This window comes from Carlito syrichta, unplaced genomic scaffold (assembly GCF_000164805.1).
Source record: "Carlito syrichta isolate Samal-C Ts95f unplaced genomic scaffold, Tarsius_syrichta-2.0.1 Scaffold301625, whole genome shotgun sequence".
NCBI lineage: Eukaryota > Metazoa > Chordata > Mammalia > Primates > Tarsiidae > Carlito > Carlito syrichta.
The window spans coordinates 205,499-229,341 of NW_007245721.1; the positions used below are offsets into that span (position 1 = coordinate 205,499).

At 38.7% G+C, this 23,843-nt stretch overlaps 1 protein-coding gene across 5 annotated transcripts in view; it reads right to left on the bottom strand.

Moving 5' to 3' along the window:
• PBRM1 (polybromo 1) overlaps positions 1 to 23,843 on the bottom strand; it is a 137,438-nt gene that overhangs the window by 20,193 nt on the left and 93,402 nt on the right. For 2 of the 5 annotated variants that reach the window (XM_021710875.1, XM_021710877.1), the window contains 5 exons: positions 17,036 to 17,221; positions 13,919 to 14,001; positions 13,018 to 13,281; positions 7,256 to 7,401; positions 5,012 to 5,169 (listed from right to left, as the gene is read on the bottom strand). In XM_021710875.1, coding sequence (XP_021566550.1) covers positions 5,012 to 5,169; positions 7,256 to 7,401; positions 13,018 to 13,281; positions 13,919 to 14,001; positions 17,036 to 17,221 — 837 coding nt within the window. Of the gene's footprint in view, positions 1 to 5,011; positions 5,170 to 7,255; positions 7,402 to 13,017; positions 13,282 to 13,918; positions 14,077 to 17,035; positions 17,222 to 23,843 lie in introns of all 5 variants that reach the window. The other 3 variants (XM_021710873.1, XM_021710872.1, XM_021710874.1) reach the window with 2 other exon arrangements.

Consider the following 23,843-nt stretch of genomic DNA (forward strand, 5'->3'; position numbering starts at 1 on the left):
CCACTCACCTCAGCCTCCCGAAGGCGTGGGATTACAGGCTGAGCCACCGAGCCCGGCTTTTTGTGGCATTTTAACTTATCCTTACCCCATACCCTACTTTTTGTCTCAGCAGCAGTCTTAAAGATGGCAGCCTACATTCCCGATATGAGATCCTGGTGCTAGAAGGAGCACAGTAGTCCTTATGCTCAAAGAATTATGGTTGTCTGTTTTGACCTGTCAGGAGACTTTCTAAAGACTAACACACAGCACTTGTCTTTATTTTGCTTAACTTCTCTCAGGGTGAAGAAGTGGTTAAGGTACTTTTGCTGAAACATTTGTCTTAGTCTGTTTGTGCTGCTATAACAAAATGCCACAGACTGGGTCATTTATAAAGAACAGTTTTCTCACAGGGTTGGAGACTGGGAAGTTCAAAATCAAGGTGCCAGTATCTGGTGAGGACGTTCTTGCTATGTCATCCTATGGCAGAAGGGCAAGAGTATAAGAAAGGGTGAACCCATTTATAAGCAGGAGTGAGCTCATTTATGTAAGCCCTTTTTATAACAGCATTAATGAGGGCCAAAAGGCCTCACCTCTCAATAGCACTGCACTGGGGATTAAGTTTTAACTTACAAATTTTGAGGAGGACACAAATATTCAAACCACGGCACATTAAAAGGCAAGTGAACCAGATGCTGCCAGCTAGGGTGAAGGATATCAGTTGGGGCCAACAGTAGATTTGTCAAAAAGTCTGGGAGGAAAAGGTAGGGAGTGAGATGCTTTGGAGAATAAGGGTTTTGAAACATATTCCTGGGAATCTAAAAGGCCATGCACATGCCAACATTAAGAAACATGCTCAGAAAAGACCCGAGAAAGCCCCAAGCTTTCATCTCTGATCATCAAACTCTGTACAAGCAAAAAGTAAAGGCAAAGGCAGAGTTGTAACCTGCATGGCTGAGTGTTGAAATTGTGTTCCAACATACACAGAAAACCCAGCTGCAAAGACTGATAGTTTTTGGTTTTTTTGGCTCCAGGCATTTAAGAAAACCATTGTCAAATCACTAGCTAACCACTAAGCTAACAGAACAGACTACAGTGATCACACACAACAAAGAATACAATCTTAAAAAGCCACAAAAACAACAGAATAGAAAAGTCACTGACCAAACAACTACAATCCATTGCAAGCAGTAAGAACAAAACCTACAGGATGATGTCCAGTATCACATTGTAATATTCAAAATGTCCAGTTTTCAACAAAAAATTATGAGGCATGTAAAGAAATAAAAAGGGCAAAAGATGTGACTAGATACTTCTCAAAATAAGATATATAGCTGGGCTCAGTGACTCAGCCTGTAATCCCAGCACTTTGGGAGGCCGAGGTGAGTGGACTGCCTGAGCCTGAGGGTTCAAGACCTGCTCGGGCAACTTGGCAAGACCTCGTCTCTACAATAAATAAAAAATTAGCCAGGCATGGTAGTGCATGCCTGTAGTTCTGGTTACTTGGAAGGCTGAGGCGGAAGGATCGCCGGAGCCCAGCAGGTCGAGGCTGCAATGGCCAGGAGCGTGCCAGTGCACTCCAGGCTGGGTGACAGAGTGAGACTCCAACCCCACAAAAATAAACATATATAGGCAGCCAACAGACACATGAAAAAGTGCTCAGGCTCACTCATCATCAGAGAAATGCAAATCAAAACCACACTGAGATACTACCTAACCCCAGTAAGAATGGCCATTATTAATAAAACAAACAACAACAGATACTGGTGAGGATGTGAAGAAAAAAGAACACTTCTACACTGCTGGTGGAAATGCAAACTAGTGCAACCTCTTTGGAAGACAGCGTGGCAGTATCTGAAAGAACTAGAAATTGACCTTCCATATGACCCAGCAATTCCCCTATTGGGAATATACCCGGAGGAACTCAAATCATTCTACAAAAAAGATGCCTACACATGTAAGTTAGTTGCAGCTCTATTCACAATAGCAAAAACATGGAACCAACCATGTTGCCCATCGAAGCTGGACTGGATAAAAAAACATGGTACATATACACAATGGAATATTATGCAGCCATAAACAAGTACAAACATATTGACTTTGCAGCAACTTGGATGGATTTAGAGTAGATCATACTCAGTGATCTATCACAGAAACAAAGAACAGAGTACATACATTCTCACTCATAAGCGGAACTTGAACAATCATAATACTATAAGAAAGCGATTGGCAGTAGTGGGAAACTGTCAGGGGAGGGAGGGGCATACTGCATCAACAGGTATACCTGCATAATCAACGTTTGTATACCTAACCCTGAATTGTACTCCACATCTTTTTTTTTTTTTTTTTAGTTGGAGTCGCACACCTTCGCCCAGGCTGGAGTGTGGTGGTATGTATGCTCACGGCCACCCCAGCGTCAACCTGCTGGGCTCCGGTGATCCTTCTGCCTCAGTCTTCTGAGTAGCCAGAACTACAGATGCACGGTCCCATGCCTGGCTATTTTTAATTTTGTTGTAGAGACAAGGTCTTGTCAAGTTGCCCGGGCAGATATTGAACCTGCGTGCTCAGGCAATCTACTTGCCTTGGCCTCCCAAAGTGCTGGGATTACAGGTTGAGCCACTGAGCCTGGCCATCCCACATCTTTATTAAAAAAAAAGGAAAAGAAATAAGAAGGTACAGCCTCATTCACAGGAAAGAAGTAAATGAACAGAAATTATTCCTGAGGAAGCCCAGACATTGGACTTATTAAACAAAGAGTTTAAATCAACTTAAATATACTCAAATAACTAAAAGAAACCACAGATAAAGGAAACCAGTACAATGGTTCACCAAATAGAGAATATCAATTAAGAGACAGAAATTAAATAAGCTAAATAGAAATTCTGGGGGCTAAAAAATATAGTAATTGAAATGAAAAATTTATTAGAGGGGTTCAGCAGAAGATTTCATCAGGCAGAAGAATCAATGCACTTGAAGACAGGCCAATTAAAATTATTCAATCTGAGGGGCAGAAAAAAAGCAAAGAAAAAATGAAGAGTCTAAGAGACCTGTGAGACACCACTAAGTGTACCAGCATAGGTATAATGAAAGTTTCAGGAACAGAACAGAGGAAGGAACAGAAAGAATATTTGAGGAAATAATGGGTAAAAACTCCACAAATTTGATGAAAGACATGAGAGACAAAAAAGAAAAAACCATTAACTGAGAATTCTATATCTAGCAAAAGTATCCTTCAAAAATGAAGGAGAAATTAAGATATCTCTAAATAAACAAAAGATGAAGGAGTTTGTCACTAGCAGACCTTCCCTCTAAGAAAAGTTAAAGGGAGTCCTTCAGGCTGAAATGAAAGGATAGTAGCCAATAACTTAACATTATACAAATCTATTTAAAAAATACCAGTAGAGGTAACCACATAGGTAAGTATTAAAAAGCCAGCATTAGTATATTTTAGGATATAACTCCTCTTTATAAATCTGTGTCAATGGGCCCATAAATGTGACAACAATAACACAAGGTGGGAGGGGGGAATGGAAATGGAAGGGAGCAGAGTTTTGGAACACTATTGTAACTGTCAGCGTCAGGTCAAACTGAATAGTCATACATTTAAGATATTAATTTTTTCCACTAAAAAACTCCCCACAAAACAAACAAACAAAAATAACTGATATGGTTGTCCTAAACAAAAGAGACTTCAGTCTCATTTTTGTTAAGCTCCTTTTGGGTCTCCTCTCTGGGTTTACATTAGGAAATGAGGCTCCGGGGGTACTACTTTAATCTGAATCACAACTTAACAGAAAGACATTCTCCGCTGCAGAAACTCAAGAATTTAATGGCTTCATTGGTCTTTGTTCTCTCCCCAGGAACAAAAGGAGAAAATATGTCAAACTTTCAGCCAGTTAGACATTTTACCACATTCAATTCTGAAAAAATTCAAAGCACCAAAAACAATCTAGTAAATATTAAAGTAAAGTCAAGTCTAAGTATAAAATATTTTTTTTAATTTGCAAATTTCCTTTTGGTTGTGAGCAGGTTGACTTCTTTAAAACCATGAGCAATCAATATAAAGCTTGAGACTAGTAAACTTTCAGAAAACCATTCCAAAAGATGTAAAGAGTAGCTGGCATAAGTAAACTATAGCATTACCTCAAGGCCAGAAGAAACATAATAGTTGAAAACAATGCTGGTATATGATACATACAACTAGATTTGCTAAACAGAATGCTACTGTGAACACTCAGTAGGAAGATCCAACAGAAACCAAAACAGGAGTCTGGAATGGGAACAATATATTACCAGAGTTAAGAGTCCAATGGAGACTGTAAGTCTTTTCACTGTTCTGTTTCCTACCGGATTCTTATAACATATTCTCCATACAGCAGCCACAGGGGTTTCTCTAATGTATATGTCAGCTCATACCACAACTCTGCTCAAAATCCTCCCAGGAGAATTTCTATCCACTCTAAATTCAATCTCTGCACTGTCTACAGGGGCTACGATGATCAGATGCCCAGCCATCTTTGAGAGCTCATTCCCTATCACACCCTCCTGCACTTCTTATTAGATCTCAAACATGATTATTTCAATTGCCTCCTTGCAAATCTCTTCTACCTGTGACTCTTCACAATCTATTCTCAACTCTGCCTTAAGGCCTTTGCATTTGGCATCTGCTATGTCTAAAAGGGAGTAAAACTTCAGATATTCAAAGGGTTTTTTTCACCATCTCCCTCAGGGCTACTCACACATCAACTATTAGTGAAGCTTTTGCTTACTGCAGGGCCTTGCCTTAACACTACATTGTCCTCTTACTCTATTTTCATTCATAGCTCTAATTACCACCTGATATTTTATATATTTATTTTAAAATTTATTTACTGACTCCCCAACCTCTGTCCCAACATAAGTTTCTGAGAGAGCAGAGATTTAGATTTCTTTGTTGCTGTACACCTAACGCCAAGAACAGTGCCAAGCACAGAAGTAGTATGCAATCAATTTTTATGGAGTGAAAGTGACTAAATAAAAAAGCACAAATACCTACCCAGAATACATGTCATGGGACAGGTTTCTTCCAGATTGCTCAGAAATACTTCTTTTTTATAAAACATTTTTGTGGGTTCATGCTCCGTCTCTTCTGGGTGAATGAAGATGGGGCCATAAAAATATGCAGCTCCATCTCGAACCCATACTTTTTCAATTCTTGGGGAGACAAATATAGAAAATTACATTAAAGTAGTTTCATTCTTGGAGAATTAGTCTAAAATTCCAGTAACCAAAAACTTAATAATGTGTACCACTTAGAGGAGTTTCACTGACTGTTTTGATAAGACAATGTCATTGATTTATCCTTCCCACCTCCCCCAGGCACATGAGATACTTAGAAAAAGAGAAAGGAACATCTGGCTACTCATCTGAGAAAAAAAAAAAAAAAAAAATATATATATATATATATAAATATAATATCAAGGCATATAACTTAATAGTTTTCTTTCTGAGATGCTCCTGATGAAAACATAACTAAGCTTTTGCCAATGGACTTGTGAGCCAAATAAAAACACAAACTATCAATATTTGGGGTCACATCATATGATTGGTAGACATTCCTTAAAGATAGTGGTTTATGATCTTTCTGAAGGTCAAGATCTAGTATTCCTTCACTCCTTGACAATCTGAGGAAGGGCAGATACTGCATTCTTCCTCACAATCAAACTATAAAGTAGACATTATGCTCCATATTTTTGCGGTTCCTAACATGAAGTAGCATCCTCATCTTAGTTAATGGTAACTTTACCCTCCAGCAGTTCCTCAGGCCAACACAGAGGAGTCACTCTTGACTCCCCTATCCCACCCCATTTATTAATACTACTACTAATTCAAAATAGATCCTTTGCAATCACCTTGGTCTGAACCATCATCATTATTGTCTGGGTTATTTCAATAGCGTCCTCGCTGATCTCCTTGCTTCTACCCATGACTTTTCAGTCTATTCTCAACAACTAGTAGGCAAAGCAATTGTCAAGATCCAAGTCAAATGTCACTTTTATGCTTGAGGCAACCCAATGGCACTCCATTTAACTCAGTAAAAGCCCAAGTCCTATAATGGTCTCTGAGGCCCTATGCGATGTACACTCTATTTCTGTTCCTCATCTTCTACCTCATGAATGGCTCACTCTCCTAGTAACAAACCCATGCTTCTCTCTCAGGTGTTTACACTGGCTTTATCCTTTGCCTGGAATGCTTTCTCCCTGGATATTCACATTACTCACTCCCTCAGCTTCAGCTGTCAGCTTCTCAGTGAAGCTTGTATAGACCACCTTCCCTGTCCTGACCATGGAACCCATGACTCCCCTTATCCTGCTCTATTCTTTCTATAGCAGGTATCATGATCTAACATACTATACATTTTACTTATCCATGATGTTTACTGTTTGTCTTCCCACTAGAACAAAGCTCACAGGACTAAGGATATTTGCTGTTTATTTGCTATCGTCTGCAATCGCAGAGTCTGGTAAATAGTAGGTGTTAGTAAATGCTTAATGAACGATGAACAAATACAGTGAGGAAACTGAAGCCCAAAGGGGTAAACACTTGCTAAGGACATGCAACTAGTGAAGCTTGGACTTAAATAAAGATCTCTTGGAACCAGCTACTGTTCTTAATCACTATCCTCATCTGCTCAACCCTGCACCAAACTCCTTTAATGTTGTTTTTGTCATCTAACCATACCTTCATCCTTTCGCCAATTTACTTGTTCACCAAATATCTGAGGCCCTACTATGTTTCATGCACTATGATTTCAGCAGGAAATACAAAGGTGAGGAAAAAGAGAGAGTTCCTACTCTCAGGTCATTTGGAATATCAGAATACAGAAACCTGACAATAATATAATGAACACCAATATCTGATATGTACTATGAGGAGAAGAAAATATGTGGTGCTCTGGGAGTGTACAACAAGGAGACAACCTAGTCTGCAGGAGACGGCAAATAATTCCTTTTAAGAAAATGACATTTCAAATTTTAGTTAAAAGAGTTTACCATATGAAGTAGGTAGGGAGATTTTTGAGCTGAGAGTTCAGTAAATGGTGGAAGAAAAACACTCCATGGGAATAATTTATAGAAGAAATGTGGTTAGAGGTGAAAGCAGGGGAAGTGTGGTGTAAAACGAAACTGAAGAAACTGACAGGGGAAGGAGACTTTTGCCTTCATCCTAAGGGTAATGAATTTTTACTGGCTTCAAACCTCTCAGATGCAACTTAATCTTCCTTACCTTCAATGACACTCACCTGCCCACACGAGGACGCACGAGGCCATGGGACTTGATGAAGACACAGTCACCAACTTTCAGCCACATGTCATTGTAACGAAGCTGCTCAAAGTAGTGGCAACCTGGTTCACCGTTGGACATTTCCACAGGGACATCTTCTTTTTCCTATGGTAAAGGAAACTGGTTGAAGAAAGGCAGCTGACAAGGAGAAATCAGATAAAGTGAGAAAGAAAAGCAGACTTTCCTTCATATTAACTTAAAATAAAAAACAACCATAAACAGCTTTAATGAAGGCAAAACACCAAAAAACTGGACTGTTGAAATTAAACTCTGATCAAGTACTGTATCTACTTTATTTTATTTATTTATTTATTCATTTATTTTTGAGTTGGAGTCTCACTCTGTCGCCCAGACTGGAGTGTAGTGGCCACTTCCGGCCACCGCAGCCTTGACCTGCTTGGCTCCGGCGATCCTTCTGCCTCAGCCCTCCAAGCAGCCGGAACTACAGGCTAACCACACCTGGCTAATCTTTTGATTTATTGTAGAGATGAGGTCTCACCAAGTTGCCCAGGTGGGTTTCGAACCCATGGGCTCAGGCAATCCACTCACCTCAGCCTCCCAAAGGCGCGGGATTACAGGCTGAGCCACTGAGCCCGGCTTGTATCTACTTTAAATTTCTAGTGAATCTTCATAAAATAATTTTACCCCGGGGATGCTTTTATCTCCTCTCCCTACTCCCTCCATTACCAAACATACATACCATCATTTACTGATAACCCAGCAGATAATGGGCACAGAGCTAGGTGTTTTAAATATATTAACTCCAAAACATATTATAGCTGAAGAAATCCCAGAGTCCCCAAATTTTCTACTGCATATCCCTGTCTGAGAATATTTCAATTTCATGCTTAAAAACTACCTGGCGCTGAGCACGGTGGCTCATGCCTGTAAGCCCAACACTTTGGGAGGTAGAGGTGAGAGGAATGCCTGAGTCCAGGGGTTTGAGACCAGCCTGGGAAACTGGTGAGACCTTGTCCCTACAATAAATCAAAAAATTAGCTGGATGTGGTGGTGTGTGTCTGTGGTTCCAGCCATTTGGAAGGTTGAGGCAGAAGGATGACCTGAGCCCAGCAGGTCGAGGCTGCAGTGACTGTGAGCAAGCCAATGCACTCCAGCCTGGGTGACAGAGTGAGAAAAAAACAACAACAAAAAACAACCTTATGATGTCTAAATAATTTAATGATTCGATCTTTATGACTTCAAATATGATACTGAAATGGTCTTGGAAAAATCCTTAAGAATGAGAGAGGTCCCACATATGTTCTGAGTGACACCCAAAGGAACAGAGGCTGTAAATAAAATAAACTCTAAGATTAAGAATGCCTTTTTTAGAAACACGTTCTATTCTAAAGTTATTCTTTCAAAAAATTCCTGGAATGACCTGTCTTGGCCATGCAATATTAAAGTAAAGATATTAGACCAAGTAACTCATATACAAAGTGTCAGGGATTTATAAATAGTAAATAACAAATCTAAGTTAATTCTCATGCTGGCTTCCATTGATATTCTTCTTCCTTTAAAATGAATGATTTTATGATTCCCACACATACTGGTAAAATATAAAAAATATCACACTCTTTCCCAAGCTCCTTTTCTAATACGCTGTTAGGACATTAAAGTGGGTGTTTTTCTAAGATATTAAGAATTCAATTTTTTCGTTTTTACACTAACAATTTAAAAACATTGTTCTTGAATTTATACAAGCAATATATTGTTAGCAATAATGTAAACATTAGAGCATGTAAAACTTAAAAAATGATAATCTTTTGTAATCCAACCTCAGAAATAATCACTCAGTTAAGTATATAGTTTTCTATGTTTTCACATTTATACATGTATATATACACATACATACATATATATATTCCCCCCCCAAGCCTACAGTACCCAATATTTTCAGGTAGAATGTCATCCAAGTACTAACCACAACCGAGTCTACTTAGTTTCCAGAATCAGATGAGTCAGGGCAGAACACATCACATTCTGCAAACTGTTATGAACTTTATCCACATACCTTAGAAAATGTTTAGTGTTAGTAAACATATAAATCTACTTTATTCCTTTCATTGGCTGCACAGTATTACATTATATGAATGTATGACAACTTATTTGATTCCTATTCATGAACATTTGGGATGGGCCCAGAGTTTGTTTTTACAAACAACGCTGATGTCACCTCTTGCGGAGAATCCTTTGGAGCACCTGTTTGAGTATTACCATTGGAGTATATTCTTTTCTATCAAACTGCTGGGTCAAAGGAAATGAACTGCTATCAAAAGGAGAACAGAGTGTGGAGTCTCATAACGGCACTAGGCTACATTTATTATCAGTCTTTTGAACTCTTGCTAACCTAACCTGTTAGGCATTTAAAAAAATTATTAGGTTAACTAACATGTTTTCTAATGTTTTTGGAAGCTTCCTTCTATAAATTATCTATTTGGTCCTTTGCCCATTTTTCTAGTGCTACTTTTTCTTCTAGACTTCAAAGAACTCTGTATATTAGGAACAGTAGTCCTTGGGTTGTTTTATTAACCTAACTGGTATTTTCAGTTGCAAAAAATGATCAATGCTTTTATATCATGCACAGAAAATTCCCTTCCACTCCAAAGTTATTATTGAAATAAAAAATAGGTAAATAACAAATGTACTTATGTTAGCAACTCTTACTGTTTCTTTTTTTATGTTTACATTTTGCTTACTTTGGAATATGAAGCAAGGGAGAGGCCAGTTGTTTCTTTCCCCAAATGGCTACCAGTTTTTTCAATATAATTTGATTCCATCCTCTCCTTGCTGATTAAAAATACCACCACTAGCCATTTATGCTTGGATTTAATTGTGAAAAACCTATTCCTTCCACTGACTGAGCTAGTACTCAATTTTGTTTTTCACATTTAGTTTTATAAAATGTAAAAATATCTGGCAGGGCAAAGCTCTATTCAGTATTCTTTTTCTCCCTTCTTTTCTTGTGACTGTCACACATTTCTTAATATGCTAGAATAGGCCTAGTTCAGTGGCTCAGCCTGTAATGCCAGCACTTTGGGAGGTTGAGGCGAGTGGACTGCCTGAGTCCGCAACAGAGTGAAACTCCAACTCAAAAAAAAAAAAAAAAAAAAGAATGCTAGAATACTTTTCTCCAGTTTCAAAAACAATTTGTTTGATTATTTGATATCCTTCAACAGAATCACTTTTTCTTTCTAGAGGTTTTATATATCTATATATTCCTTGTTACTATTATTATTTTTTTGAGTTTCACTCTGTTGCCCAGGCTGCCAGGTTGGAGTGCAGTAGCATGCTCATGGCCACTGCAGCCTCAACCTGCTGGGCTGAGATGATCCTTCCTTCTCAGCCTTCCAAGTAGCTGGAATCACAGGCACATGCCACCATGCCCAGCTAAGTTTTTGGTTTATTGTAGAGACAAGTTCTCACCAAGTTTTCCAGGCTGGTCTCAAATCCCTGGGCTCAGGCAATCATGTTGCCTCAGCCTCCCAAAGTGCTGGGATTATAGGCGTCAGTCACCACGCCTGGCCTCAAAACAGTTTTTGAACTTGTCAACTTGGATGTCTTTTAGTGCTTCTGGTGTTTTTTGTTTCACCTCCTCCATACTGGCAAGGCGTTTCCCTTGGAGGACTTTTTTCATAGGGAAACAAAAAAAAAGTTGCTCAGGGCAAGATCAGGTGAATAGGCAGGGTGGGGCATAGGAGTCATGCCATTATTGGTCAAAAACTGCTGGACATTTAGTGCAGTGTGGGAAGGTGCATTTTCATGGTGAAAGAACCAGTTACCTGTTTGTCACAACTTGGGATGTTTTTTCCACAAATCATGATGCAACCTTTTCAAAACTTCCAAATAAAAACTTCGGTTGAACCAGGCTCGGTGACTCAGCCTGTAATCCCAGCGCTTTGGGAGGCTGAGGGGAGTGGATTGCTGGAACCGGGGGTTAGAGACCTGCCTGGGCAACTTGGCGAGACCTCATCTCTACAATAAATCAAAAAGTAGCCGGGAGTGGTAGCGCACGCCTATAGTTCCAGCTACTTGTAAGGCTGAGGCGGAAGGATAGCCAGAGTCCAGTAGGTCGAGGCTGTGGTGGCCAGGAGCGTGCCACTGCACTCCAGTCTGGGTGACAGAGTCAGACTCCAACTCAAAAAAAAAAAAAAAAAAAAAAAACCCACTTCGGTTGCCCATTTGATACAGAGGAACAAATTCCAAGTGTACTACAAGGGGCCAGCCCACCAAAAGATAACTGGTTTTTTGGGGGGTCTCCCTTGTATATAGGAAAGCTATTGTTTTATATATGGATTTTGACATTCATACTTGCTGAGTTTTGTGTTCCTAAAACTTTTCATTCCCCTCATTACCTGTTAAAGAAAAAAAAATCTTTCTTCTTTATTGTCAATATTTGTACTGCTTTTATTTATCTAGTATATTGGCTACTTTCAGAAAAATATTAGGTAATATTAGGTAGCAAGCCTCTTTGTCTGGTGTATAACTTTAAAAAGAAAGCTGTTGCATAGGCTTCAGATACAAATATAATTTTAAAACATCACATTGAGAAAATATCCATTTAAGATTTTTTAAACATCAAGATGGGTTCTTTACCAAATAATTTTTCCTTTGATCTATTAATATAATAAATCAAATAATTCCCCAAATTTGAAAAAAATCCTTGTATTCCTAGGATGAACTCCCCATTTCATGATCATGTTGTTTTTAAATAAATAATTTGATTTCACTTATAAAAACATTTTCCCCCAAACGCATCAGTATTCATAAATAGGATTGAGTTGTAGTTTGTTTGTTTTTGTTTTGTCTGGCTGTGAAATAGAGATTATTCAGGCTTTGTAAAATGAACTGGAAAGGCTTATTTGTTCTCCGTGCACTGGAACAGTTTAAACAGCATTATAATTATAAAGTTCCTTAAAGAGTTAAAAGAATTCACCTATGGAATTGTCTGAGCTCAGTAGTCTTTGGGGCTAGCTCTTCAACGCTTTTTACATTTTGTTAGGTTGTTGTCCATTTATGTGTTATATCTTTTCTAGATTCCATTTTGGTAATACGTAATATCCCTCAAAAATTATTTATTTTATTCAGGTTTTTGAATTTATTAGCAGAAAGGTAGTCTTTAAATTTCTTCCACATTTTGTGCTTTTGTTCTTAACTCCCCTTTTTTTTTCTGTTATTAAGATAGTTGCAGTTGGGCTCGGTAGCCCAGCCTGTAATCCCACGCTTTGGAAGGCTGAGATGAGTGGATTGCCTGAGCCCGCGGGTTCAAGACCCGCCTGGGCAACTTGACGAGACCTCATCTCTACAATAAATCAAAAAATTAGCCGGGTGTGGTAGCGCGCACCTGTAGTTCCAGCTACTTGGAAGGCTGAGGCGGAAGGATTGCCGGAGCCCAGCAGGTCGAGGCTGCGTTGGCCGGGAGTGGCCACTGCACTCCAGTCTGGGTGACAGAGTGAGACACTAACTCAAAGAAAAAAAAAAGGTAGTTGCTAGTTTCTCTCATTGGACTGGTCAAAAAATTTGCTCTTAGATTTATTTTTAAATTCTACTTTATACTATTTTCTTTAATTTCTTTCCTTAATAGTTTCTTTCTTTCTGTTTGACTAAGGTTTTATGTCATTGTTTTTTTCTAATTCTGAGTGTTAATACTTTATTCATTACTTCCTGGAATAGATATTTTGAGATATAAAATTCTTTTCTGTGTGGTTACTATCTGCATACCTTTTCCAAGTTAAAATTATCTTCGGCTCTACTGTCCTCTGAGTTGTCTGTGTTCTTCTCATCATCACCTTTATCTGCATTTGCAAATACAGAGGCCACTCGAACCACAGGCAGGGGCACATCCCGAGGGACAAATCTCACTGAGCTGATGGGCATGGTCCACAGTTTAATTTTCTTAAAAGACTTGGTTTTGGCAGAATAACGTGATTCACAGACAAAAACATCCTCATCTCGAAAGTTTTCTGGGCATAATTTAAAGTATTCCTGGAGAGCATAAGAACAAAACTAGTTAGAGGAATTTTCTTAAAACCATTAACCAAAAAGACAAAAGCAAATACCAACCAAGCAACCAAATAAAAGCTAAGCTGATTAGACTTTCTGGAAGTTAACAATAAATGGTAAATGGCTAGAGATCTATTTATTTCCTTGACTACAGAATGGACTTATTAAATATATGCCCTTTTACTTACATACATGAATAATTCCACTTAGCTTACCAATTACTCTTTTAAAATATATTAATATAGCTATAATGTTTCTTGAAGCTTTGGAGAGGGTTGCTGTGTCTCTATCAGACAGATACACAAAAAAGCAAGTCTTATAACCTAAAAACCAGACTGCCAATTTATAATTATCATCTTTCAGAAAACATCATTCTTAAAAATTAACCTGGTAATACAAAAAAAACACTTACGCTAAAATAACTAAATAGTACAGGCAGCAAGTGATCTTTCACAACCATGCTCAGGTTAATTTCTTTCAAATCTTTACATACAGTTATATTGACATAGCTTAAAAAACAGTTTAAAACAGAATTTCTAATTTTTTTCTATCACTATTTTTTATGTTTTTAAAATTTTATTCCTAGGGAATACATTTTTGGAATTAATGAGTTTCTTACCTTGACAAACATGACCACACACTTGCCCAGAATTTTACTAACAGGAACTTTGTTGTAATAGTCACTCTTAAAAACTTCTTTTTCTAGAAATTTTCGTGTGGCCAGGTGGAATGTTTCATTTGGTCGATAAAACCAACAGCCATACAACCATTTTTCACCTCAAAGACAAAGAAAGAGAGAGTCATTAACAGAAATCACACATTTCTTTTCTTTTTTTTTTCTAAATTTAAGAGATAGGGTCTTGCTGTGTTGCCCAGGCTGTACTCAAATTCCTGGGCTCAAGTAACTCTGCCACCTCAGCCTTCTGTGCCACCACACTCAGCTCAGAAAGCATACATTCTTTGCAAAATTACGAATTACTCTATCAGTTCATTCTGTCATGATTCTCTACCTAGCATTGTGCTTTTTAGGCCACATTTTCTTAATATACTTCTCTAGAAGAAGTAATATGTCAAAATAATAAAATGGCTGAGTGTGGTGACTCATACCTATAATCCCAGCACTTTGGGAGGCTGAGGTAAGAGGACTGCCTGAACCCATGGGTTCGAGACCAGCCTGGGCAACTTGGTGAGACCTCATCTCTACAATTAAAAAAAAAAAGAAAAATTAGCCAGGCATGGTGGCATGTGGATATGCCTGTAGTTCTAGCCACTTGGAAGAATGGGATAGAAGGATCACCTGAGCCCAGTAGGTCAAGGCTGTGGTGACCGTCAGTGTGCCACTGCACTCCAGCCTGGGTGACAGAGTAAGAATCCAACTCAAAAAACCCCCCAAAAAACAAAGAAAAACAAAATAAAGTGTAATAAGGCCTAAAAAATACTATTTCCCCCTTTATGTTAAAAGACATATAAGGCTTGGCACGGTCGCTCAAGCCTGTAATCCCAGCACTTTGGGAGGATGAGGTGAGGGGATTGCCTGAGCCCATGGGTTTGACAACAGCATGAGCGACTTGGTAAGACCGCATCTCTACAATAAATAAAAAAATTAGCCGGGAGTAGTGCATGCCTATTGCTCCGGCTACTTGGAAGGCTGAGGCAGAAGGATCATCTGAGCTCAGTGTGGTTGACACTGGGGTGGCTGTGAGTGTGCCATTGCACTCCGGCCTGGGCAACGGAGTGAAATTCCAACTCATAAAAAAAAAAAAAATACATACATACATACATATATATATGTATATATTATATAAAATATATAATGAGGAAAAAAGCTGATGAGACACACTCTGCTCCAATTAGTACAGACCTAGAGCCATGTGCTCTAGTAAGGATATAGATAAACTACTGAAGGACAGCAAAAATATTTCACACCATGGGGAGGTGAAAGAACTGGATTGCTAGATTATATTTTCTACCTGCTTTTGGCTTCACGGACTTCTATTCATCCTCCATGTCTCAATTCAAAGGCAACTATTCTAGAAGCCCTCCTCTTCTTTTTTGAGTTGAAGTCTTACACTCTTGTTGCCCAGGATGGAGTACAGTAGCCTTGACCTGGTGGGCTCAATTGATCCTTCAACCTCAGTCTTCTAAGTAGCTGGAACTACAGACGCACGCCACCACACCCGGCTTATTTTTTGATTTATTGTAGAGAAGCTGTTCAAGTTGTCCAGGCTGGTCTCGAACACCCCGGGCTCAGGCAATCCTCTCACCTTGCCCTCCCAAAGTGCTAGGATTACAGGCTGAGCCACCACGCCCAGCCTACGAAATCCTTTTAAAAACAAATTCTAAGCCAAGGTACATTCCTATCTATAATAATTTCTTTTTTATTTGTAATCTTCCTTACTGGTACAGTTTTGACAGGTGAAAAACTTAAGTCTTTTGTTCTTTTGAATCATTCTGCAGAATTTGGCTAAATGTATGTTTTTAATAAATATCAGTTGAATGAATGAATCTCAACTAGATTTCAAGAAGTTGTATTTCTTTTTTCTCTTTTAAAAAAATCTGCATGTTTATTTTAGTTCCATTAGAAAAGTATTAGCTACACAAAATTTTGGTCCTTTTTTCTTCTTGACCTCTACCATCCAAATTTAAATATTTTAATTTAACTCAAGTAAAAGCAGAATCACATTATCTGACAGAACTAAATATTTCACATCATTAAATTAGTTTGAATCAGGTATACTCTTGATTATTTCTCAGTAACAATAACTAATCTTTTCCAAGGTTCCTTTTTATTTATTTGAATAATTATGTAATGAGTAATCCCTACATCCAGTAATATGAGTGTAAATAAGTGTAATTTATAACACCAGTAATTGTGCTCATATCTAATCTCCAATTCATGTCCAACGCTCCCATTTGTATGGTATTTCCATAACTTCAGATATTTTAGTAAAACTTAACATTTCCATCAATTGTAAAAATTAGGATGTTACATCAATTGTAAAAATTAAGATGTTAAAAATTCCAGACTAAACAACACTGGGCCCACTTATAGTCATGCTGTTTGAGAGGTTCTTAGACAGTTACTGCTTTAATTTCAACTTGGCCTCCTTTGGGCAAAACAGCAACCTAGTAAACAGCTCTAGCAGAAAAACTAGTCTTGAAATACTGTTTGTAGGTTTCATTGGCAGTATTAAAGTCACTTATGTCGGCCAGCAAAACAGTTGTTTTTACTACATTAGTGAAGTTACAGACTGCAGCTTTCAGAATTTCACCCATAAGAGTTTGTTTAGCTTTTCTGCTACCCGTCCTGGCACAAGCTGTCCACTGGAAGGGTCAATGCCAATCTGTCCTGAAATGCAAATGATCCTGTCAACTAACACAGCTTGACTGTAGGGACCAATGGTCTCTGGGACTTTCATGTTGTCGATAACCTTTCTGATAAAGAATGGCATGGCTAACTCTTCTCTTCTGTAGTCCCTCCAAGAGAAGAAGCCTCTGCACCAGTCCTGCTTGCCTTGCACCCAACTCAACAAGTTGTATTTCTTAGATTCGACTGTGACACTGCCCAATAGTGTTAGATTCTATGTTTTTTATATATGGGTGCTTAATTATATTTATTCATATATAGAACAATTATTGTTGGAAGGTCTGAGTTAAAATTTTCTTCCCTGAAGAGCAAAAAGGAATAAAATCATTACATCTCACCAATCTGCCCCTGAATTTAAAACAAACGTACCAGCTGAATCTTCCCACAGTCTCTCAATACAGACTATATGTGGTTGTAGGTTGGCTTCTGCAGGTTCCACATAAACATAATCTCCAACATGGTACATGCTGTTCTTAAAGCTGCAGTCCTGGCTATATGTGCGGTGTAAGCCTGAGAGGCCTGCAGCACCAGAGGAATCTTCACTCTTTTCAGCTTCTTAGGTTAAAAAAAAGAAAAAGACACTCACTAAAAGGATGTTAGAGTCAGATGTGGAATTCAAACAACACACACTAACACATTTAATTCTTTTCACAAAATTCAAAGGCAGGAATCAGGAAAAATAGTATGTTATTTACATTCCTAATAGCCTCTACCCAAAATTGTCTTTCTGATTTACAATCAAATGCTAATAATTTAAATAAATATATAAGTAAATAAAGGATTTATCAACTAAAAACAGCCACCTTAATAATATATAAACATATGGTATTTTGGACAATACAGAAGGCATAAAAAAAATAAAACAAGTCACTTCAAATCATGTAATTCTAGAAATAATCTCTGATGTACTTCCTCTCCATCTTAATGCTTCTGAATTTGTTTTCTTCTAACAGTTATTACATAAATATGATAAAATTAAGAGTCTTAGAATTGAGGAAAGATAGTATACGGCTATCACAGAATATACTGCAAACTAATATGTGTATATATTTAATGTCATAAAGATGAAATGTTATTCAACATGATTTTTTTGTTAAACAAGGCTTTTTAATGGTTACAGGAAAGCATCATTTGCAAATATCAGGTTTTTATTGAGACAAAGCTTTGCTCACATTTTTGATTACTTCCTTAGGAAAATTTCCCATAAATGGAAGAGCTGGGTATGTTTTAAATGTTTTTAAAATGCATATTCAAGTTGATCTGCAAAAGGCTATACCAGTTTAAGTCCCTCATTGTTTGGCTACAAGGGATCTGTTTTTCCACTTCCTCTCAAACACTGGTATCGTAACTTTTTTAAAAAAAAAGTTTTGCTAGTTTTGGTAAAAATATTATCTAGTAGATGATTAATCAAGTGAATCCCTGTAATATATACTGCAGATCTACAAGGTTCTTGAGAATTTTATATCAGAAGAAACACTGAAAGCTAGGTAGACAAGAACAGAGAAACAATAAAATAAAGGAAGGCTGTCAAACCCCTAAAATTCTAGAGCTAGGTAACAGCCTGATATAACTACACAGTTGAAAATATGTGCTACCATGCAGGATGATACAGACTGATGAGCTACAAAGAATTGCTTTCAGGCCTAGAAACCCAATGGAGTCTGACCAGCTGGATTTCAAAATCACGTGCAATCAGTGATATTACCATCTCTCCCTTCTGAATAGAAATATTTATAACTGTTAACCCATGAATATCTCATCATTGTGCTTTAAAAGCAGAGATCTTGTTTTCTTAGTTTTACAGGTCCACATATAAAGAATTGTGTTCTAGGATGGGTTGTACTCAGAGCCTCAACTCTACACCTAGTTAAAACAATTTAGATAATGATTTGAAATTTTTGAGCTAGTGACATTTAGATGAGATTTTGGTATCTATTACAGTAATGCTATAGTAACAAATACCTAAAAAATATGAAGGTGACTTTGGAAATGGTGAGCAGAGACTGGAAGAATTTTGAGAAGCATGACAAAAAAACAAAATTGCCTTAAACAGACTGTTAGTAGAAAAATGGACATTAAAGACTTGTCAAGTTGAAGACTCAGAAAGAACTGAGGAAGATGTTATTGGAAAGCGAAGGGAAAGGGAATCCTTGTTATACAATAGCAGAAAGCTTAGTGGAATTATGTCCTGCAGTTACTTGGATTCTGGGCTGATCTTTTAGTTATCATTTAATTCCTTTACTTTTGTTGCTGTTCTACTTCCTGGGAGGTTTATTCAACTTTGTAGTCTTAATATTTCTTTGAAAGGTTCTTTTCAGTAATCATATTTTAAAAAACAACTTTATAGAGATATAATTTACACATCACACAAATTCACCTATTTAAAGTTCAGTGGTTTTGGTATATTACATTATTAGATTTTTTAAAATTATAGTAAAACTTATGACCTAAAAATAATCATTTTGACCACTTTTAAGTATGTAATTCAAAAGCAATAATTATATTCAGTGTTGTGTGACCATAACTACTATTTTTTCCAAAATGTTTTCATTACTCCAAACAGAAACTCTAATCATTAAACAGTAACTACTCATTCCTCCCCTCGCTACCCCTGGCCCTGGTAACCTCTATTCTACTTTCTCTCTATGAATTTGCTTCTAGATAATTCAAACAAGTGCTATCATACAATATTTGTTGTCTTCTGTCTGGCTTACTTCACTAGCAGAATGTTTTCAAGATTCATCCATGCAGCATGAGTAAAAATTTCATTCCTTTTCTTATGAACAAATATTCCATTGTATGGATGTACCACTTTTTGGACTATTATTATTATTATTTTTGAGTTGGAGTCTCACTCTGTCGCCCAGACTGGAGTGCAGTGGCTGCTCCCAGGCACTGCAGCCTCGACCTGCTGGGTTCCGGCAATCCTTCCGCCTCAGCCTTCCAAGTAGCTGGAACTACAGATGTGCACTACCACATCCGGCTAATTTTTTGATTTACTGTAGAGATGAGGTCTCGCCAAGTTACCCAGGTAGGTCTCGAACCAGCGGGCTCAGGCAATCCACTCACCTCGGCCTCCCAAAGCGCGGGATTACAGGCTGAGCCACTGAGCCCGGCTTATTATTATTTTTAACTGACACATAATCATATACATATTTACAGGGTATAGTGTGATATTTAGATACATGTACACAATGTGTAATGATCAAATTAGGGTAATCAGCACACCCATCAGTTCAAATATTTATCATTTGTGTTGGGAAGATTCAAAATCTGCTCTTGTAGATATTTGAAAATATACAATAAATTTTTTTTAATAATTAATCAGTATGTTTTATTATGATTTTGTGGGGTACAGTTAAGGGCTAGGTGTACAATTACGTTTCATTCAGGCACCCTGTTGATAAGAGGTGTTTTCCCAGCCCCAGACAGATATTTGCTACTGTTAATCCCATCCCCCTCCCCCCCATAGTTTCCCAGTACCGTCATACAATAAATTTTTAATTATAGTCATCCTATAGTCATGCTATAGAACACTAGAACGTATTTCTCTTAGTCTAGCTATACTTTTTTTTTCTTTTGGGTCAGGGTTTCACTCTGTTGCCCAGACTGGAGTGTAGTGGTAGGATCACAGATTACCACAGCCTTGAACTCCTGTGCTCAAGCAATTCTCTCCTCTAAACTTCCTGACAAACTGGGAATACAGGTGTGAGCCACCATGCCAGGCTAATTTTTGTATTTTTATTTTTTATAGAGATGAGGTCTTGCTATGTTGCCTAGGCTGGTCTCGAACTCCTGGGCTCAAGCAATCCTCCTGCCTTGGCTTTCAAAAGTGCTAGGATTATAAGTGTGAGCCATTGCACCCAGCTTAGCTGTACTTAAAATTCTTTTCTTTTTAAATTTTTACTATCAATGTCAATTGTGTATGACAGTTTAATACATTTTTATTTTTTATTTATTTATTTATTTTGAGTTGGAGTCTCACTCTGTTGCCCAGACTGGAGTGCAGTGGCCGCCCCCGGCCACCGCAGCCTCGACCTGCTGGGCTCCAGCGATCCTTCCACCTCAGCCTTCCGAGTAGCTGGAATTATAGGCACACGCTACCACGCCCGGCTAATTTTTTTTTTTTTTATTTATTGTAGAGATGAGGTCTCGCCTGCCCAGGCGGGTCTCGAACCCGTGGGCAAAGGCAATTCACTCACCTCAGCCTCCCAAAGGCACGGGATTACAGGCTGAGCCACCGAGCCCGGCTTAATACATTTTTTAATTGTGATAAAAATCTGTAACAAAATCCGCCATTTTAACCACTGTAAGTATACAATTCAGTGCTATTAATTACATTCACAATTTTTACATTTTTATTGACTTTTTTTTTTGAGTTGGAGTCTCACTCGGTCATCCAGACTGGAGTGCAGTGGCCGCTCCCGGCCACTGCAGCCTCGACCTGCTGGGCTCCGGCAATCCTTCTGCCTCAGCCTTCCGAGTAGCCAGACTTACAGGCATGCGCTACCACGCCCGACTGATTTTTTGATTTATTGTAGAGATGAGGTCTCGCTGCCCAGGCGGGTCTCGAACTCGCGGGATCAGGCAATCCACTCACCTCAGCCTCCCAAAGGCACGGGATTACAGGCTGAGCCACCGAGCCCGGCTTAATACATTTTTTAATTGTGATAAAAATCTGTAACAAAATCCGCCATTTTAACCACTGTAAGTATACAATTCAGTGCTATTAATTACATTCACAATTTTTACATTTTTATTGACTTTTTTTTTTGAGTTGGAGTCTCACTCGGTCATCCAGACTGGAGTGCAGTGGCCGCTCCCGGCCACTGCAGCCTCGACCTGCTGGGCTCCGGCAATCCTTCTGCCTCAGCCTTCCGAGTAGCCAGACTTACAGGCATGCGCTACCACGCCCGACTGATTTTTTGATTTATTGTAGAGATGAGGTCTCGCTGCCCAGGCGGGTCTCGAACTCGCGGGATCAGGCAATCCACTCACCTCAGCCTCCCAAAGGCACGGGATTACAGGCTGAGCCACCGAGCCCGGCTTAATACATTTTTTAATTGTGATAAAAATCTGTAACAAAATCCGCCATTTTAACCACTGTAAGTATACAATTCAGTGCTATTAATTACATTCACAATTTTTACATTTTTATTGACTTTTTTTTTTGAGTTGGAGTCTCACTCGGTCATCCAGACTGGAGTGCAGTGGCCGCTCCCGGCCACTGCAGCCTCGACCTGCTGGGCTCCGGCAATCCTTCTGCCTCAGCCTTCCGAGTAGCCAGACTTACAGGCATGCGCTACCACGCCCGACTGATTTTTTGATTTATTGTAGAGATGAGGTCTCGCTGCCCAGGCGGGTCTCGAACTCGCGGGATCAGGCAATCCACTCACCTCAGCCTCCCAAAGGCACGGGATTACAGGCTGAGCCACCGAGCCCGGCTTAATACATTTTTTAATTGTGATAAAAATCTGTAACAAAATCCGCCATTTTAACCACTGTAAGTATACAATTCAGTGCTATTAATTACATTCACAATTTTTACATTTTTATTGACTTTTTTTTTTGAGTTGGAGTCTCACTCGGTCATCCAGACTGGAGTGCAGTGGCCGCTCCCGGCCACTGCAGCCTCGACCTGCTGGGCTCCGGCAATCCTTCTGCCTCAGCCTTCCGAGTAGCCAGACTTACAGGCATGCGCTACCACGCCCGACTGATTTTTTGATTTATTGTAGAGATGAGGTCTCGCTGCCCAGGCGGGTCTCGAACTCGCGGGATCAGGCAATCCACTCACCTCAGCCTCCCAAAGGCATGGGATTACAGGCTGAGCCACTGAACCCGGCTATTGACAAATTTTTTAAACATTTATGGAGTACATGTGAGATTTTGTTGCATGCATAGAATGTACATATATATAAAGATCAAGTCGGGGGCATTGGGGTATCTGTCACACCAAGTGTTTATCATTTCTATATGTTGGAAACATTTCAAGTCCTCTCTTCTAGCTACTTTGAAATATATAATACCTTGTTGCTAACGACAGTATCCTACTCTGCTATCAGACATTAGAATTCATACCTTCTAACTATATGCATGTAGCCATTGATCAGCCTCTCTTTACCCCATGCACCCTTCCCAGCTTTTGGTATCTGTCATTCTACTCTCTACCTCCATAGATCAACTTTTTAAGCTCTCACATATGATTGAAAACATGCAAAATGTGTCTTTGGTTTAACCATGTTGCTGGAAAAGACATGATTTCATTCTTCATTATGGCAAAATAGTATTCCATTGTATATATACAACACATTTTCTTTATCCATTAATCTGCTGATGGATGTACTGGTTGATTTCATATTTTTGCTATTGTGAACAGTGCTGAAGTAAACTTATGAGTGAAGGTATCCCATTGATATACAAATTTACTTTCCTTTAGATAAATACCTAGTAGCAGGATTGATATAGGGATTGGGATTGGTAGTTCTATTTTTAGTATTTGAGAAATCTCCATACTGGATGTACTAAATTACATTCCCACCAAAAATGTATGAGTTTCCTTTTCTCCACATCCTAGCTAGCCTCTGTTACTTAGTGTCTTTTTAATACTAACCGCTGTAACTGGGTTTAGATGGTATTTCATTGTAGTTTCAATCTACATTTCCTCAATGACCAGTGCTATCAAGCATTTTTTCATATATTTATTGCTCATTTATATGTCTTATTTGAGAAATGTTTATTCATGTCCTCTGCCTTTATTTATTTATTTAAGCTGGAGTCTCACTGTCACCTGGAGTGCAGTGGTATGGTTACAGCTACTGCAGCCTCGATCTGCTGGGCTCAGGCGATCCTTCCACCTCATTTTCCAAGTAGCTGGGACAGAGGCATGCATCACCATGCCTAATCTTTTAATTTATTGTAAAGATGAGGTCTTGCCATGTTGCCCAGGCTGGTCTTGAACTCCTGGGCTCCTGCAGCCTCCAAAAGTGCTGGGATTACAGGCACGAGCTACTGCGCCCAGCCTCTTTGCTCACTTTTTAATTAGATACCTAAGGCATTTATCAGACATAAGAAGTTTTTTTTTTGGTAGACTCATGAGGTTTTTCTAAATATAAGATTGTATCAGCCGGGCTTGGTGGCTCAGCCTGTAATCCCACGCCTTTGGGAGGCTGAGGTGAGT